The sequence below is a fragment of the Argiope bruennichi genome, chromosome 10, assembly GCF_947563725.1.
Source record: "Argiope bruennichi chromosome 10, qqArgBrue1.1, whole genome shotgun sequence".
Classification (NCBI taxonomy): domain Eukaryota; kingdom Metazoa; phylum Arthropoda; class Arachnida; order Araneae; family Araneidae; genus Argiope; species Argiope bruennichi.
In genome coordinates this window covers 58,693,333-58,713,222 of record NC_079160.1, presented here as the reverse complement: position 1 = coordinate 58,713,222, position 19,890 = coordinate 58,693,333, and the positions used below count along the sequence as shown (strand labels likewise).

General features: G+C 28.4%; 1 protein-coding gene across 1 annotated transcript in view; it reads right to left on the bottom strand.

Moving 5' to 3' along the window:
* Positions 1–19,890, bottom strand: part of LOC129988110 (lysyl oxidase homolog 2-like) — a 59,660-nt gene that overhangs the window by 16,592 nt on the left and 23,178 nt on the right. Inside the window, exons 2-4 of the mRNA XM_056096236.1 lie at positions 6,893–7,101; positions 2,085–2,264; positions 1,246–1,399 (exon numbers count right to left, since the gene is read on the bottom strand). Coding sequence (XP_055952211.1) covers positions 1,246–1,399; positions 2,085–2,264; positions 6,893–7,101 — 543 coding nt within the window. The remainder of the gene's footprint in view (positions 1–1,245; positions 1,400–2,084; positions 2,265–6,892; positions 7,102–19,890) is intronic.

Sequence of the window (19,890 nt, the reverse complement as noted above, 5' to 3'; positions counted from 1 at the left end):
AATAATTGCGTTATATATTTCAGGCTTATTGATTTCAAATATTATCATCTCTGCTATTATTATTAGTGGTGGTGTGAACATAGCGTTCTGGCTAGAGAAGTGATATTGTTCTACAAGGTGTTCTGATATATAAATCTCTGATTTTGTTGATAAAAGAATGCCATTGATTTCACCTTTATTATTCACAGATTTTTTTCCCTCGTTGGTAGTATAAACACAGAGTTCATCAAAAACTCTTCACCAAGGTTTTATTGGGAAAAATGATTTTTATATTTCAAAGTAATTTTTTGTAAATTATTTTCCATATGATGATGATTTGGAAAAAACGCACAATATAATAATCGCGATGCCTTTCAAGATTATTTGGGTCATAAACGGGGATGGAGCATTTATTACACTTTGCTATCTCGCGTTACGTATCTGAAGGACTGACACCCTAAAATGCTATAATCGTAATCATCATTTGGTAAGGAAAATATTATTAATGTCATTTATTTTAGAATTTCTAAAGTTTAAAATGTCAAATAAATTTCATTCTTTAAATTTGTGTAATGCAGTTAAGGTGTATTTGCGAAAATTTCCTTTTCATGTAAATTATCGTAGTAAGGTCCCAAATAATTTATATTAAATAATTGTTCAAAATTTAGGTTTGAAAATTTTGACAAAATAATAAAGAGGATTTACAAATCATTTTATCTAGGGAAAAATATTATGATGTTTGTTTAAAATATTCTTCAAAATTCACCGGCAGTAAAATTGAAAAATTGTTCACACTATTAATTTATTATTCGTCACTTTAAATAAAAAATAAGTAAAAGCAAATATTAAATTTATGATCTAGTTTCAATATTTACTTTTTTTATGAACAAAATACAATTCATTATTAACATCCATAAAATCTTGTCAGCTTATTCAAATCATGTTAGAAGATTATAACTTCTCTTCATCAAAGACTTCACTTCACTTCAGTCATGTTACGCATGTAAATATTAGATAATATTTAGTTGAGTGCTAACATAACGCATGTAGAAATACATCAAAACAGCTGTTTTTACTAAAATGTAGTTCAGAAATAATGTAGGTTTGGGTACCTTATTAATATCATGTCTGAATATTATAACATCTTTTTCATAAAATTAAATGTTAATTTGACAACTATTTAATCGTAGGGAAATTTTATAATCAAGCACCTGGTTTGAATTCCATAAAAGTATTTCTGAAAAGATTGTTTTTGGAAACACTCACCTGCTGAGCAAACAACTCCAGCTATATTTTCTTCGCCTGGGCAGAACACTTGTCCCATCTTGTCATGTACGCAATCTGCAACATTGTGTTCACTACCCTTGCATTTCACACCACTCAAGAACATATTCTTGTGGTGACCACCGTAGGTTCCGCTCTGAAATAATATAAAAATAATTTGAAATAATTTGAAATAAATATAAAATTATGCATTAATTTCTCATATATAATATTGAATTGCAGCTACTAATTTGTCTTACTGAATTCGAATTTTTTAAATAATTAATACGTTGATGGACAGTACAACCTTGGTGGCAGTGCCTGCCGAGACACTACTAAATTTCATACATTGCCTCTAGGCATAACGCATAATTATAAAATTATGTGATATGATAGAACGGATTAAGCAGTTTACGTCGTAATTCGTTCGATCATATCATTTTCATGAGCTTGACGCCTGAGGACATACTGTCCATCAACATATTAAAGCTCCATTATGTTGTTTTTCAGTGGTAAGCCTGTTTAAAATGATAGAGTGGATGGTGAACTTTGGGAAAGATAATAAACATCCATTATATCGTATAATAAATTAAAAATATATTAATCGATTTCTTTTAATACTTTGAATGCACATAGCTACCAGAGCAAAAAATCGATTAAAAATTTGAGAATTGTTTTTCAATTTAAAAAGCAAATGGATATTATCGTAACTAGGTTTTAAATGAAATTCCAGTCAATTAACATTAAAATTTCTTCTTAATGAATCATAATATCAATTATTTTATCATTAAAACTAGAAAAAAATGGAATAAATTAGAAATGACATGAATTCGCCAACTCACCTGTACTGAGGCTTTGGCATGGCCCAGTCTTAACTGGTTGCAAACAACATTAGCTTCCATAATGCTCCAGCCGTCACCACAAATGAGACCCCAACCTTGGGGCATGCGCACTTCGACTCGGCCTTCTGTTGTCGTTCTGCCACCAACTAATCGAATAGTCAAATCTTTTTCAGTTACCAGCTAAAAAAAAAAGAAGAAATTTCAATTACTTAAATGATAATTTTGGAAAATTATGAGGTAATCAATCAAATGTCTGAATTTTACTCCGAATTCAATAGCAATACTTGAATTAAGTTAAAATTAAATTTGCTATGCATATGAATAGAAGACAATGTTTAATTAAGTGCTAACATAATGCATTTAGCATTACATCAAAACAGCTGATGTTACTAGTATGTATTTAGAAATATCGTAGGTTTGGATGATACTGTATCAGCCTGGTACTTTATATCAGGCACGCGAAAGGATCAAATACACATAACTGATACAGACTAAGAGAATCAAGTACTCGGTATCAATTTTTAGATTCGATTGATAATCCGATCATATTCGTTTCGATCTGGTCATACTATATCAATCTGTTACAAAGTATCAGGTTGATATAGCATAGTTTGCAGACCTACCTTGGCAAAGCTCTTGCCATGCAGGATTTTTTTAACTGCATATTCTACCATTTTACCCATGTAACATAGCACATCATTGAGCTATTCTATTTTAACTATATAAACAAAACCTTTCCTTTTCTCTTTTCACATTCGTTAATCGCTGTCAAAACAAAGATCCCGACACATCATCATTGTTACCTCTTTCGAAGAAACGAAATTCGAATTTGGTAGATTAATATGCCTATCAGTACTGCTACCAGTTTCCTCAAGTGCGAGAACTGATATCCACAGAGTACCCGATTTCAATTCGACGGGAAGAGGATCGATTACTGGCTATATCAAGTACAATAAAATGTCGGTATCTTCCTCAATTTTGCTCATTCGCTATTTGATACATTAATACCATCATATCTTAAAATATCGATTATATCGCGTCAACTAATGGATTAGAGAGTTTTAATTTATAAATACGAATCATCGGAACAAAGCTTTGAATTCTATTCAATTTCTGTTTTTCATAAGAATTATTCCAAAACTGGCAGATTGATGTGCGTATTAACATTTATTCCACTTATTTTTTTCTTTACTTTAAAATTGCGAAATCAGATGTGCCTATACTAGCTTTCTGCTTCATTTAATTAGAGATTTAAAGGAAATGCCGTGTAAAATTATTTGTCTTAGAAAGTTCCAGAAGCTACTGCATAATGTATAAATTTGAGCTTGTGCTTGAATATCTTTGAATATATTTTATTATGGTATTTATGTCTGAAGCTATTTTTGTTTTCTCTTTATTTCGCATTTTAAAATAAATTAAATTCTCTTATGAGATTAATTTTCCTTTTTGACGATATTTAAAATAATCAATGGAGAATTTTTGTCCTAATATAATGAAAAGCATCATAGAATTGTTAAAACATAAGTTATATAAGAAAAATAGCAAAATAAGTGCTTCGTTTTACAATTGCTTTTGTTCGGTGTTATATAGTGCTATTTCCATGATAGCTTTGTAATCAAAGGACAACAACTGAGTTGCCATCTCATAAACAAAATTCTACAAGAGCATCAGTGTCTTATTCATTGCCAGATGTCTGTTGATTTAATCCAAGTTCACGTTTCTCTTAACATTGCTAAAAAGGCCTTTCTAATAATACAACATTTTGAGAGGGCGAGGGCAGAATTTTACATATGAGTTAACAAAATAATATAGTCATAAAATGATTTATTAATTCACCATAATAATTGCACTGTTTTCAGAATTTTTAATAACTGCAGCATAATGTCATAATGCATGAAAATGTTAACTATCCCTTTAACATTTAAATTCAAGAAAAATATCTTTTTAGAATAGAATTTTAGGTGATAAAATATGGAAATTATTTCTTTCATTTTGAATCAATTTGAAGATGAAATAGTTTCTCCTTTTTATAACGTGAGATGAGAATTATTTCCTTCGCCAAATAGCAATGAATCTTACCGTAATACACGAGATTATATGTAAGATAGAAGAGTAAAATTATCAGCGAAATAATTAAAGTTGAAACAGTTTAATTTCGTTTGGGTATTTAATTACATTTTAGCCACTAATTTATTGCGGTGTTCTCTTCTGGTAACTTATTTAAAATACTTTATTATTTATTCAAAAATGTACAGAAATCTGATCTTTTGAAGAAAAAAAATTCGTTTGGCACAATATGAGCTATTTGAAAACTCTTGAATGTAAAGATATTCCTTTTCTGGAGTTGTTTACATTCTAGACTAAAAAAAACTGACCAATGCCTGGTTCTTTATTTAAGTTGTAAAATATTGTTTTCTTATCATGTCCAAGTTCAACACCATGATCCTACGCAAAACAACTTTTTTACAAAAATGAGAGAAAAAAATAAACAAAGCTGTTCCATTTTGTCTAAATTCCATTTTAAGCAATGGGTAGCAAGGACATTTTTGCCAGCTATTCACAAATTTTTATTCCAAAATTAATGAGTGCTGACGGAATGACAAATGGAAGCAAAATAATGAGTTTTCAGATTATTGCGATTTCTTTACCTGCCTTTTATATCAGAGGCCAGAGGGCGCGGTTTTCTATGATTCAGTACGTGCAACAACAATAGTGGGCTGATTTATTTGTTAATATGTCATGACAGAAAATGCAATTGCACTCTTTTTTCCACACAGCAGTATGGCAATGCCTTTTAAATGCTATTGTGTAAATGCTTTTAGTGAAAAACATAGCTTTCATTGTAATTTTGATATACTGATAAAGATATTTTTGTAATTTTGAAAGGAAAATGATTGCTCCCAAATTTGATTTTGATCTGATAAAAGCACCACTGATCTAATTACCTTGACACGTTGTATGGGGGTATATATTACATGTCAAGGATTATATTGTAGTCAATTGTGTTAAATGCTTGTCATATAACAAATAGATGATTAATGTCTTGATAAACGCTTTCTTGTGATATCAAACGTTTCGGAATTAAACCGTTTTTAAATAGATTGTTCTGAAATCAAACCCCATTCTCTTTCGCAACATATTTATAAATTTTTCTTTTGAATCGAAAAGGTGAAATTCAACAATAATTATCATCTGAAATATGAAAGAAGTGAGGTTTACTTTATGTATTTGCTGAGTGCTCAGAAAGTCAGTTATTGCACCATATCCCGTGTTAAAAAGTCCTTTGCAAAATATACATTCTGTAGTATTTAATTATTTTTATTAGCTATACTGAGTGTATTTTTTTCTGGCCATTCATTGGAATCAAGTAATGTATGATGTATAAAGTTCGTTATGGATAAAATATTTTTCAATATTATATAATATTATTGCTATTGACGATACTTTATAATATTTTATAATACCTATGTACTTGTGTACAGTTGATCACTCCACCACACTGATGTACTTACTATGCCCTAACTATGTACTTATAAACTAACGGGGAAGTAAAAAATATTTATTTTAATATCTGAATCTTTTCAAATGTTATCATAGTTGTTTTAAAATTTTTGTATAATATCTAATATTTTTCAAGCTTATTGAATGATATCTAGTATTGTCCACTTTTATGTTCAGTTTTCTCAAATCGATTTCTGCGTAGAAAATACGAAAAATATTTACTCAGTAACTACTAGTATGAAAATAAATATGATTATTGAGGATCACCCTTGAAAACTTCAGTCACTTTAAATTAGACTAAATTAAAGAATTTTTCATTGGTGGAAGCATCATTTGATCTTTTATTCATCCCAATAGAAAAAAAAATCAAGGGGAAAAGTGATTAAGAACAGGTCTAAAAACCTTCTCGAGATCCGTTCTGTAACCATATCAATAACATATATGTGTAAGAATTTCCATAAACAAGGAGCCAAATAATGTAGCAAATATTTTTCGTTGGATATAATAAATGAAACTCCAGAACATCTTCCTCAAACTTTCAATTATTTACTTGCAGATTTATGACTCTTCAAATTAGAGTATTATTTCTTAACAGTTCCGCTATTTAAGAAAAGTATATATAGTAATAATGAAGGACCCATGAATATGGCTATCTCATTTATTATCGTTTTTCTCAAAATTTTACGATCGCATTTTAGACATTTTTTAACGAAATTGTTGATTAAAAGAGAAATAGCATGAAAAGTAGCCGCTAAATATTGCAAAAGGAATTTGATCTATACAAACTGTCAAAAAAAGAAAAAAAAAAAAAAAAAAAAAAACTCCCAGATCTAAATACTGCTTTCTTTGGATTTGCGGACATCCGCTTTAATATAATATTTGTTCCTATACAGATCTCTATTTCTTCTGCTTCTCAACAAACAATTTTCGAACTATTCATTTCATGGGGGAGGGGGGACCTCATAAGTGAGGATGAGAAGCTTCCGGTCTCGTGGTTGGTTTTCGCCCCCCTGGTGGATATACGAAAAGTTGGGAATCTGACTCCTTCCATCGAGGACAGGACGTACTTCCCAAAGGTAGAGTTGTACAGTGGTCGCTGATGGTCCTTAGGACTCGACCACAATTCCTGCCAGTGTTGCTGTTGTGGCGGTCCGGTCATGCAGATTTTCCGTGTGCCTTCGGGCTGGTTGGAGTAGTCAATATAAGGTTACATACCCCTTACCATCATTCCTTAGCTATAATTTTTTTAGAAATACAAAATAAAGTAAAGATTTTGAAAAAGATTTATTCAAGATATATTGCCTCACCCTGATAACTGTCTTCTCTGCTGCTGCCGGTATAGCATTTGGTGACACTTCCGGTGTACCTTGCGCAATAGCTCTAGCCCTCTGTCCATCACATACAACACCTGCTGCTTCAGCGTGATTACAGTCGTGTACACCCCAGCCGTCAAACCTGCACCTGTCAAGTCTGAACTCCCTGCCAGTGCAGAACATGTTGTCCATCCAAATAAGATCTATAAGGAAGAAAAAAAATTTTTTAAAACAGATTCATTATGAATTAAAACATTTCTTAAGCATCAATGTAATTTAGTGTATATTCAAACTATTAAAATACCTTAGATCTCAAAACTTATACCTATGCAGGTAAAAAATTCAATATAGAAAGATAATTTTGAGTTGCTGATTAAAAACTACTTAATTTTAAAAAAGAATCGATAGCCAGCACTCATGTATTTTCAAAATACCGTTGCTTATGTAATAAATTATGCAATCATAGGTTCAAATTTTGAAGAAATATGCATATCAGTATGAGATAATTAAATCGTTTTCCTCTTCAAATCACTCTAATTCAAGTCACTCTATGCAGAACTCAATCGAAGCTATTAAAAATTTCTTAGCTTCTGAGGCTTTCATAAAGTCCTCCTCTTTTCTTTAGCACACAGGTTACAGAAAAACGCGTTGACACTGTTACTCAAACGAATATCTACTTTAGAAAGATTGAAAACCGTATTATATATGTAGTGGGAATTTAATTGATTCATTCTTGTTTTAAATTTAAACTGGTGACAATTTTGATTTTAAAAAATGATAAATAAAGCAGATCATGGGCACAAAAAAAGTTTAGGTTTTGAAATTGACAAGAGGGAATGCGGAAATAAATGGATTCTGATGTGCAAATATTAGCATATAGCCTTAAAAAAATTAACAAATGTTTGCAGTAAAAAATGTTATTTTTTTCCTTTGCTCTTAGAAAGTTGAGAATGAATGTCCAAACAAAAGTTTCAGACTCTGGAATAAGTACCATATTATTTTTTCCCCTGTAACACATCATGTTTTACGATATTTTACAACATTGTTTGTTTAATATTACATATTATATAAAATTATTTAATACTGTAAATATTATTTAATGTAATAATATACAATTTTTTGTGCAACTGGGGATTGAACAAATCAAAATTTTGCCCTCTATGAAAATTTTAGCTATATACAGCGCAACCGATGTTTGCCTCCTTCTCAAGTATGTTGCTTTTGCTAATAAGATTTCTGTAATAATGGATCTTAATATAAGCTGTTATTGAATGCATTATTCATCAAAAAACCATTGAATATATTATTCATCAAAAAAATATTGAACATATTATTCATCAAAAAACTGTTAAATACAACATTATTTGTAAGCCTGGCAATTATTAAAATTTTTCTCTTATGTTTATGCCTGAATTCTGAATATGTCTTCAAAGGTTTTGATTGCATTTTTTTTACAAAATGCAGACCATTTTTCTTTCTTTTAAGTTTCAAAGTCATAATTAAATAACAACTATTACTATTTGAAATTATCAGAAATCGATGGCAATTTAACTTATGGATAGTTTTAAGTTGTTGTCAAATTCATCATTCTTCAACAAGCTATTAAATACATCGTTCTTTTTATTTAAAAAGAATAAAAAAATATTTGGCATATGCTTGTTCCTCAATTCTAACGTGGTTTAAAAACGTTTCAGTTGTATTTCTACAAAAAAGAAGTTATTCATTCCTTTCAGCTTCAAAAAGTCAGAAGTTGCGAGACACTTCTGCTTTCAAGTATAATCAAAATATATAAGCTTTCCACTTGAGATTCAGACAGATATTCTCTGTGTCATTTACGCCAATCAATTCGATGATTATGGAGATGAATTCATAGGTGAAAGTTCTTATCATACGTCCTTTACCATTTACATATATTCATAAATTCATAAATCTTCGGAGCAGCGTAAAAATTGGCCTCAACACATTTTCCAGAGAAAGTGTAAATAAATGTCATTTTTACTTCTGCATATTTCTTATCTGTTAATCAATTCGAATTTTAAAAGATTTCCAATATGTATTTTTTTAAAAGAGGAATAAATATGTTACTTAATCCATGAAACTGACATTACTTTTACTCTTTTTATTGCCATTTGAATGAAGCATTTTCATCGTTACAAAACATCCTGAAAACAAATAAGAAATGTTTTGTGAAGATAATAAAACACCCTATCCTTGCGAACCGGAAACGATTAATACTAAGTCATGTTGGCATCATTTTATTCTTACATAAGCTAGCAGTTACAGTTTGTCACTTAACGATTGGATGCCATTCGGATTACGAAAAAAAGCCTTCTTTGCTTATTGGCTCTTTGACCTTAGGTTACGGTTTGAGAGATATTTTGTTTTGGGTTTTGACATAAACTTCGAACGGGGGTGATAGCGGCCTAGTTTTTTTTATTTTTTTATATAGAGTTGACGATGATTGAGATGCAGTGGGAACTGGTAAGATTAACTCTTAGAACCTAAGGCCATGGAAAACTGCTTCTCTTTTCACTTGTAGAATGAAAGAAAATTTTACGACGTTCCGTGTCATAACCCTGAAGGTTACTACACCCAAGCTGATCTATTAGGAATTTCAACACGGTGTGTTTCGTGTTGCCAAATTGTTGTATAGAAGTTTTATGACTCTTAGGTGTTTGGTTGCGATGCATTGTGGAATCCTAGATTTTACAAGGACTGCCAGTAGGATTTGTGTCTTGTTTGAAACCAGGGCAGTAAGTCAGTAAATCTCAATATAAAAGATGAAAGAGAAAGGATTTCTCTTGCATAAAATTAATTTGAACATAATATGAAAAAAATTTATTTATATGTTGTTGTCATTGTTGTACGTAAAACGGAAAAAGAAATAGATTATTAACAATCTAAATAAATCAGCTGGTAATAGCCTCTAAAAATTTCATTTTAGTAGATGATTTTTTTTTTCATTTCTTTTGGGTGAATGGATAATATTCAATTTATTGACCTAAAAGTATAGGCATTAAAAAAATATAAATCATATTTAAAAAAAATTGAAGCAATATTAGATTATTTTTTTCCGAAAACGATTGCGATAAGTCTTATACATATAAGATACATATGGAACTCCTTTTTTTATCATTTAATGAATAGCGCAATTAAATGAAGAGAAACTTATTATTACTGAATAATATAGTTAAAGAACCTCTGTTAAAGAGGACAATTGAAGATAAAATTAGCATAATTATTTTTATAGGGAAAAAAATTGTTTCAAATGACAAAATTACATCACCACTAGACTAGGTTTCTCCTCATTCGTATATGTTAATATCATGTTAAAAATGAAATATCTACAAAATAATATTTGGATTAACATGACATGTAGGGTGTTCTGTATACACGAGAAATATAAGACAGGTAAGCGAAAGTAATACTTTGAGATGTGAAAACTGCTTATAACTACGTGATCAACCTCATAATTAGCATCTGCAACGTATATTAAGTTGAGATAATTGCATTCGATAACCCGAAGCTGATTTTTTCCTTTCAACCTTCACATTTTTCAGCTTGCAGACTCTGATTGCTACAGAAACATTATTAATCACCGAACCACGTGCTGGATAGGCTCTAACTACGCTTGAATCGGTGTTAAACCAAAACAACAAAAAATAACGGACAGTAAACACTTCAACTCAACATCAAATATCCACAAATGAAACAGAAAATTCCATAAATAACCAGAATTGAACTGTAATTGTATTTAAGTTCCGCAGAAAAAAGAATTCTCGGAAAAAGTAAATTCTTCTTTTGAAGCATGTCTTCGAACAGAACAATGCATTTTTTATCTCCGTTTACTGACCTAAAAAGGTACACATTCTCTTCCTCATGTTCTCTTCCAGCAACATTCGCAGACTTCGAATGTCAAATCAATTTTCATTGAGCACTTTTTCCCTCCGCCGTTGCGGAAAAACCGTTAAAGAAAAAAGCTATTTTCTTCCGAGAGGTTGAAGTTGAAGTTCTTTTCCTGACCTCTGTCACATTTGCGTCAACGCCGGTCACGTGTTAGAGGTATTTATTGCCGTAATAATTTCGATTTCAGCTCCGTCTGAGAGATTTTTTTTTCTCTCTCCCTTTATTTAAATTACTGTTTATTCCTACATATTCAAGTATTGTGCTTACGAACTGCCCTCGCAGCTTGAAAGATTTCACATAGTAAATGAAATTCTTTCAACCCACGTTTTGTGGCTAAAGATATTTATTTATTTATTAAGTAATCGGAATATCTCTTATCATGAAGTTAATTATATATTTTCGAATAATTCGATGATTCATTAAAAATTTCAAAATTTACACATTTTTATTAAAAAATTTTATAATAAATTGTTAATTGTGCAATGACCATTACAGGTTAACGAATTAAGGTCGGAATTTAAATCATATTTGAAATATGTTGTGACCAAGTTTCATTTGTCTTGAAAAGACGTTTCTTCAAGTATTCCAAAAGAAACAATATATAAATGTGTAAATTAATCCAACAGAAAAAAAATATCTACAATATTTTTCCATTCGTTGATCTTAGGCATACACATAATTTAGAAATACGTCTATGAATTATAAATTACTGGTTAGCAATACGAACGAGAATTATTTCTCCTTTGAAATGTTGAAGAATCAGAATAACTTTGCAAATGTCTTATCTAGAATTCTAGAACAATGAATTATCTAGAAGTTATCCAGAATTCATGCACACAGTTAAAATAAGATTTGTTTTTATATAAAAAGGAAGTAATACTTACTTTTTAATTTGAAACATTTTGAGGTAATATTTCAAGTTAAAGAAAGTGATTTTGTTAAAAGTTATTCTGAAGTTTTACAAAAGAGATATTGATAATCAAAACTGTTTCTATAACAGATTGAAAACAACAATGTCGCAATGAGAATAATAATACTACGCACTCAATGGAAATTACTTAAATAAATAAAAAGCAGTAAAATTTATTTCTTTGATAAACTACTGTGCTTATGAAAAGTGTTTTAATTAGATTGTAATGAGAATTTTTTATAAGAAACAAAAAGAATCTAATTTTATATATGTGGAAAATATACAAATAAATAGCAAGGATACATTAGAATTATTGGTTAAAAAAAAGCACAGCCTACAAAGTAATGAGAAGCTAAAAGAATGAGCAAGCGATAACACGATGTCTGTTACATGAGAAGCTACTGGAGAAGAGAACTGATCTATATTCTGCAGATACATTCATTAAAACAATGAGTAAAAACAAAAGAGAAGCATAGGTCCACATTCAATCACTAGCTACTTCTCACCTTCTAAAATGTCGAAAAACTTGTTTCGAAAATGAAGTCGCAAGCCGAAACTGGTAAATTGGCCACCACCGCATCGATTATTAAGTGGTTTCCTCCTCTCTCCCCAACCCCTTACCAATCTATATAGGTCAAGACTGCCTTGTCCATGAGATGCTTCTCGGAGCTTATTCTTTGGGGCGAAAAAGTCAGTAGAATTTTTTAAATAATTTTTTTTTTTTACTGAAAATATAAATTATTACGATTTTACGCATTCCTTAACTTCTTGAGTTTTAAGAAATTGCCCCTAATATAAGAATGTTAGCTGGTTACAGTCCTTTTTTTTTTTCTTTCTTTTTTTTTTTTCATAAAAGCTACTGAAGAAGTTACTGCTTCAATAAAGTAAACAGAAAATTATCATCTTAAATAGGAATGGCATGTGATTTAAGTAGCTCAAGGAATTTGCGAAATTAATTGGCAGTCATCATTATGCATTTATTCTACATTATTTTGTTTTATTTGATGACATATTTTATTCTTTAATTTTTTTAACCATATATTTTGTTAATCATGTGTCCTGCAATGGATGATATTTTAATGAGATAAAATCAGATGCTTTGCGTTTAAAAAAATCATATTATAATCTAGAGTAATAATAATCAAATTTTTCTTCAATTATACAGTCTAATAGTTTCTGAATAGTTATCTTTTTGATGTAAAAATGTTCACCACGATTCTATACTGAATGATTATAAATAGTGCTTAACTGGAAAAAGTAAAAAAAGATGACTTATAAGTTATTTTATTGGTATTAATTACAATTTGTAATTATGAGCAAGAAATTTGCATTTTTATTTACTACATTTGTAAAACTACATTTTATTTTTTTTTAAATATGACTTGTAATTTAATTTTTACATGACATATTTTTTTATCATTCAATAAAATAAGCATTATGAGTTTTTTGCTTAACACTTGATTTAAAATAATATATGAAAAATACGATGTAATCATATACGTTTTTAAAATTAAAACTAATCAATGCATCATCAAAGGTCGAAATACAATAAGATAAGGGAGTTTGTAATTTGATAATACAGAATTTTGTCGAATTATAAAAATTTTTTTGTTCTAATAGTAATCTTTCTTTCAAGTTTTATTTTTGAAAATTAAAAAAAATATATATACTAAATGAAAAGATGGCTTACATTAGTACGTAGAATATTCTTTCATATTAATATCAGATCAATATTAAACATTTTTCTAATCCTGAGAATTAAAAAAAATATTTATGGATTTTTTTTGTATGATGTTCAGCTCTGAATGGATCTTATAAAACAGATTTATCGCATTGTCTAACAATGAACAAAAGAGAAGTTTAGTTGTATTTATTGTCTTTTTTTTATATACTTTCGTATTTCTGCGCTTTATAGTACTTTCCAGGAAACGATATTTACTTCCATAATTGTTACTCACTTTTTCAAGAGATTATTGATAGCATTTTTTATGAATGCTGAAATCAAATTATACTGCTGCCAGCAAGTAGTACTGGTCTATAAAAACCTATTTTCTAAACGTTTTCGTGAGTTGCTGTTCTGTTTCGTGAAAAATAACAACAAATGTTTATTCGAAAGACAGATTTGCGGTATAGATATATCAATTCGGTCACAGTTAAATTTACTTTTTGAGAAATGCATTCAGTAAAATGGAGTTTATAGGTCAATGGTTTATTTTTAAAGAAAAAAAATATTTGATTTACGTAGTAAATAAATACGATTATTTTGAAGTTAGCTTGATGAGTTTAAAATTTATAACGTCTTCATAATGTTGATGAAGGCTGGCATTATTTTTTGTATAAAAAAATTCTAATCTATTACATGATTAAAGTTTGCATTTCATCATTTTGCTTTTGTTTTATCGAAAGCAAAATCAATTTTAGAACAAGATTGTACGAAAAATTTCTCTTGCTGAATAATTGTTCTTTAAGGTATTTGCTTCTATTTTAATTTTAGAGCATTCGAACCATTTGAAGAGATTTGCAACATTTTAGATGAAATTACCTTAAAAAGAAAGAAAAGCCTTTTACTATTATTAATATACAAAAAGTAAAGTAAATAATGCCGAAAACAAATCTATAAATTATTTCGATAACATTAGCATTGAGAATATTGAAGGTAAATGCCATTATTATAAATCCGTAAATGGAAACATCTTCATTCTTCGTCTGGTCTGAACAAACCAATATAGTGATGAATTTTTAATTACTAATGGAACTATGCATTAACATTTACGCATCAAAGGTCATGATCGAAAACATCTTTCTTGTAGTTTTATTTTCATAAATGATTGTACATCTTATATAAAAGGCTAAAATGACCTCTTCGAGTAAATTAGCTTTTGCTTTGAACTATAGCTCTTCGCTGTAGATACAATATATCTTCCTTGTATATTTATGCAAATTGATCATCAAATATCAATTGCTATTAATACAATTCACAACCATTAAACTCATGAGGAAGTTCATTTATACCGTATCTTCTCTACCGCCTTTAAAAACACAAACAACCAGAATGGTTAAGGTCACAGATATCATTAATTTAAGTAGTTCCACTGAAACAAAAGTTGGAATTTTTCGTACACAAACAAAGATTCCATCATTTGTGAAAACCGGAAAACACCTTGAATCCAGTATTGGAAGCAAAACATAAACAAAGGATTCGACTAATTGCTGGTTGAAGAAGACCTTCTTCAGACAACATTCTTGGATCTCCTCCCTGCTGTTGGCTTTTTGCAAGGTCGTCAACAGTGGGATGGAGAACCTTGGGAATCATTAGATGCTCCAGAATTTTATCCATTTCTTACTGTTGTGCCATCATAAGAATAAAAAGAATCTGATTTTAACGCGGATTTCATCGAAGGTTAGTTTATTTTTTTTTCCTTATTGGGGGAGAATGATTATTTATCTTCAGACGACATTGAAGTACATTAAGAAGGAAATTCTAATTTCTTCTGAAATATGTACTTTGATATAAAAACAGTGGCAATCTGAAGGTCACTATGATTACTTTATATTTCAATGATTTTTCAAAAATAACTACAAAAATATGTAGGTTTTAAAAATAATTTATTTAAACATGCGGATTTCCAGAAGAAATGATTTATTTGCATGTATTATTTGAAAGAAAAGTTATCAGCAATGTAATTTTATGAATCTATTGAGAAATTAATTCAACTTCAACTCTATTTTAAATATATAATTATTTTGAACTCTTTTCTATGACTTTAATTTAAAATTGACGGTTTAGGATAATTAAGTTATATATACAAAACAAATTTGTAAAAAAAAAAAAAAAATCGATAGTAACAGTATAAAATAATGGGAAGCTCTTCAAAAAATGCAAAAGCAGATAAAACCCCCATAAGCCAGAATTCTTCTTATACTACCCTTAACTTTAACCACTAACAATTAATTTATTATAAACAGTCAATGGAATAGCAATTTGGATTTTAATTTAACAAATTAAGAGAATCGAAATTCTTCTCCTTTCAGGTTTAATATAAAAATAAATATAAATCAATTCGACGTTGAAAGAATTCCGATTAAAAAAATAAAAATGAAAGAATGAAAAACATAGAAAATATTTTTTAATTAATCGTCTGTTTTACGTTGAAATTTATCGTCTTCTTATTTAAATTTATTTTAGTGGGTCACATTCTTTTTCGGAGAATGGCAATCAAAAATAAATATAGTTTTCCCTTCTTTACTTTTTATTAGATAGAATTGTTGTTTCTCTCTATTTTGTTCTCTTTTAGTTATCAGATTTTAGACAGATAAGTAAGTTATTTTTGCAAAATTTCCAATTGTTTTAAAATTATATTTATCTAGACTGTAAAATACTAAAAGAATCTAGTATACTATTTTTATATCTTATCCATGACAAATTTTGTAGTAATTCTAAAACTATTTTATTTATAAAAATTATTGCATTTTTTGAAATATTGAAATAGTAAAACAAATTTATACAATGTAATGACTTTTTAGCCTTCTCTATTTGAATTATTATCGCAAAAGTTTTAATTCCATATCATATATTTTCATTTTCTTGTTATTGTGACCTCAGTAATTGGTCAAGTTGAGGTTTTGTTAATATCAAGATATTCAGATTAGATCTGTATAACAGTCTACATGTTATAATTAAAATTCACGGAAAAAATTCCCCGTTTTGAAGTATTAGAACCTAAAAAGCCATCATGAAAAATTCGTGATAACTGTAGGCGTGTTTGGAATTTTCTTTATCTTCTTATAAGAACGAAAGAATCTTGTCTCAGTATTGTTCTCATCGGATTCATCAGGAAGTTGAAAGGCTATTTATAAAAATTATGGACAAAAGAGAAAGAATCTGGTTATACGTTTTCGTTATCGTTTTTTTTTTTTTTTTTTGAGCGTGCGTTTTGTGATTAAAGAAACAGGTTTTTCCTTTCTAAAAGAATTCATTATAAGAAAGACTAGTATAGAAAAGGGATGAATTAGTTGCTATTTTAGACTCAAGCGGGAAAATAGTTGTGCAATCGTTCTTTTATACTAAAAAAAGGAAAATTTGCGAAATAAAAAAAAAAGTTTAGAAACATTTTTAGTAATATATTTTACGTACCATACATTTTTCAAATTAAATTTTAATCCATAAGCTTAAGCACATTTAGTTTTAAAGAAATACTTAATAAAAAATGGGTCATGGCGTAACAAAATTCACTCGAAATTCCGAAATGTTAGAAAAAAAATTAGATGCATAGTTATGCTTAAAAGTTTTTATTAACTTTAAAGGCACAGATAAAAAAATATGCTAAACAGCAAACACAGATAGATATTATCACTATGGCGTATAGCAATATCAACAAATTGATATCTCAGAAACATTATTGGTAATTCCTAATCATATTCGTATGGAATGCACTCAATTTAAAAATGACTGAATTTTAATTACTTTAAAATCTTTCATTGATAATTAAATTTTAAATATTTAAATTTGAGATTCATTATATAAAGATCATTATTATTTAAGCATTTTAGAGGGCTTTACTTATTTATTATTTTCTTCTTTTGTAAAAGATAATAAATTTTTAAACAATTACACTTTTCTTCGAATTATATTCCTTGTAGTATTTATAAAAAAATTGTTAGTTGCTTAAAATATTTTTAAAAGCTATTTGGTTTAAGTAAAGATATTATGAATCTGAAATTATTATTACATATCTAAACTTAGGTGTATTTGTATTGCAAGAAGCGTATCTAGTTAAATATTTAAAAATATTCTTTTTTTCAAATTTACTATAAAAATATTTTAGATCAAGAAATAATTATTTCAGCTTTATCTAAAAACTCATTATTTGTAGCATCAAAAGTTACATTTTCATGTAAAAGTTTCGGAAAAAATAATAACTTTCTTCCCTGTGATGCTTTATAAAAGCAGTAATGATTTGGAATATTTAAATCAATTAAAAATTATAATATAATATTTTAAGCTTGAGACTAGTTTTATTTATTTCATTTAAATATAATTCATACGTTTAATGTTGGAATACTGACCATTGTGATAAATTTAAATAATTTTTTTAAAAATTTCTTATAAAAGTTTTGTGAAATGAAAAATGTTAAACTGCGTACTGATAATAGAAATTAAAAGATATCCAGGATAGTCTGGAATGTTTCTAATACTTGATTTCCAAATTATCAATTATTTTTTTCTTTTAACGTGCGAAACTAGGTTAAGTAGGTAACTTATTTATGTGAAACCGTTAATCAATCCAACCATGTTTACATAACTTACGTGATATAGAATTTCATAATTTGCTCATATCAAGAAAATAATATTTGCTAATTTTCCTCAAGTTTGTTTATTTTACACCAAATACACGGAAGGGCCAAAAAGCATTTCCTATCTGTCGGCGGAACTGACAAATATATTAATAACTAGTTATATTTCGTTTACTTCACGAACCTTCTGTAAAAATCATGAAGTTTCATCAAGCGTGTCAATAATGCACGCTTCTATGTCAAACATACTATGTCAAGCGTTAAATAGATGTAAGACATTAATTTGGAGTATTGTAACTTTAAACGATTGCTTCAAGGCATTTAGATTTTTAGCACGAGTTGCACAGCTTGAGTTAGGTGTCAAATTTCCAAAAGGAGACGTAGTTTACTTTTAATCCTTGATAAGACACATCTCTGAGGAAAATGATTATACCTTTTTATCTTCCGCCTGGTCGAAAAAATTATCCGTCTGTCTTAATATGGAGAAATTTTCCTCCTGCATGCTAAGCACGCAATTTTTTAATTACATTACCGAGTTGTAACGAGTTAAATGTACAATGTATGGCATGGAATCTAAAGTAAAAGCAAAAAATGATTCTGAAACTGTGTCAGCCTGCTTACATTTTATTATCAAGGAATTGCTCTTGTATGCGAAGATTAAGATAACTTTTTTTTTTATTTGAGAAGTAGTCAAAATAACTGAAGAATTTCATGTTTATGTTTGTATTTAAAGAGAAAGCTTATATCAAATGTTTACTTTTAATAGTGTGCCGAATTTGAAAATGTTTAAGTCTTTGAATGCATTCTTGAAAATTAAATATAGATAGTTTCAAAGAGTCTGAAAAATACTGAAAATTAAAATCCCATTTTATGATGATTGAAATTGAAAGAAAATCTTTTCATTCGTCAGTTTTTTTTTAAGGAAATAAAATTGATTATTATTTCAAAAGAGAAAAATTTAAAAGTTTATAAAGATAAACATAAAATTAAAATCAATTTTTGTAAGTTGATTTCAAATAATCAATGTTTTATCTAATGTGCAAATAAAAAAAAACGTATAGCAATTGATTGCTACGACTCTAAATGGTTTTGTAAAATAATTAGCATTTAACCTTTAGTAGAATAATGTATACATGGGCTGGTGTTTCTGAAATTTGATTATTTTTTTTACTTTGCTGTACTTTGGATGTTAATGCACTGTTTAGTAGTAAAATACGAAAATAATATTTATTAATAGTTTACACACAGAAGGGAAGATTTATAATTTTATTAATTTAAAATTATTGTAATTAAGCATTTACAAAACACTGAAAGAATGAGTGAAGCTGGAACTGTAATAATACTGAGAAATTAATTGTACATAAAATATTAAAAAAATTATGCTAGTTTCATTCAGTAATTGTAAAATAGATTGGGAAATATACTTTGCATTACATATTAATTAATTTATTTCAAAAGTGAAAGATTTGATATTTCAATCATCCGTAATTTCTTTTGGTAAATTTGGTCATTTCTTTTTTTTATTTATAAAAAATATGATTAACACTTAAATAGTGACATAATAATATTTATTAATGATAGTAATTTTAATACATTATTTGCCGTCTATAGTGAAAGAGGTTGAAAAAAAAAAAAAAAAAAACCTTCCAGATGTTTTAAGCATAGTTTTTAGATTTCTCGCTTATAAATATTACCTATCAAAATTCTTAAGTTAATTTAGGACAAGCGGGGACCTGTCATAATCATTACTTATATAATGACTGTGGTAAGAATAACCTAATCCAAACTACAATAGCAATAAGACCTTTTTATATTAATATAGCTTTTATTCTCAAAATAAGGAAAAATGCTTATCTATTAATCACTTTTAAAAACTAAAAGT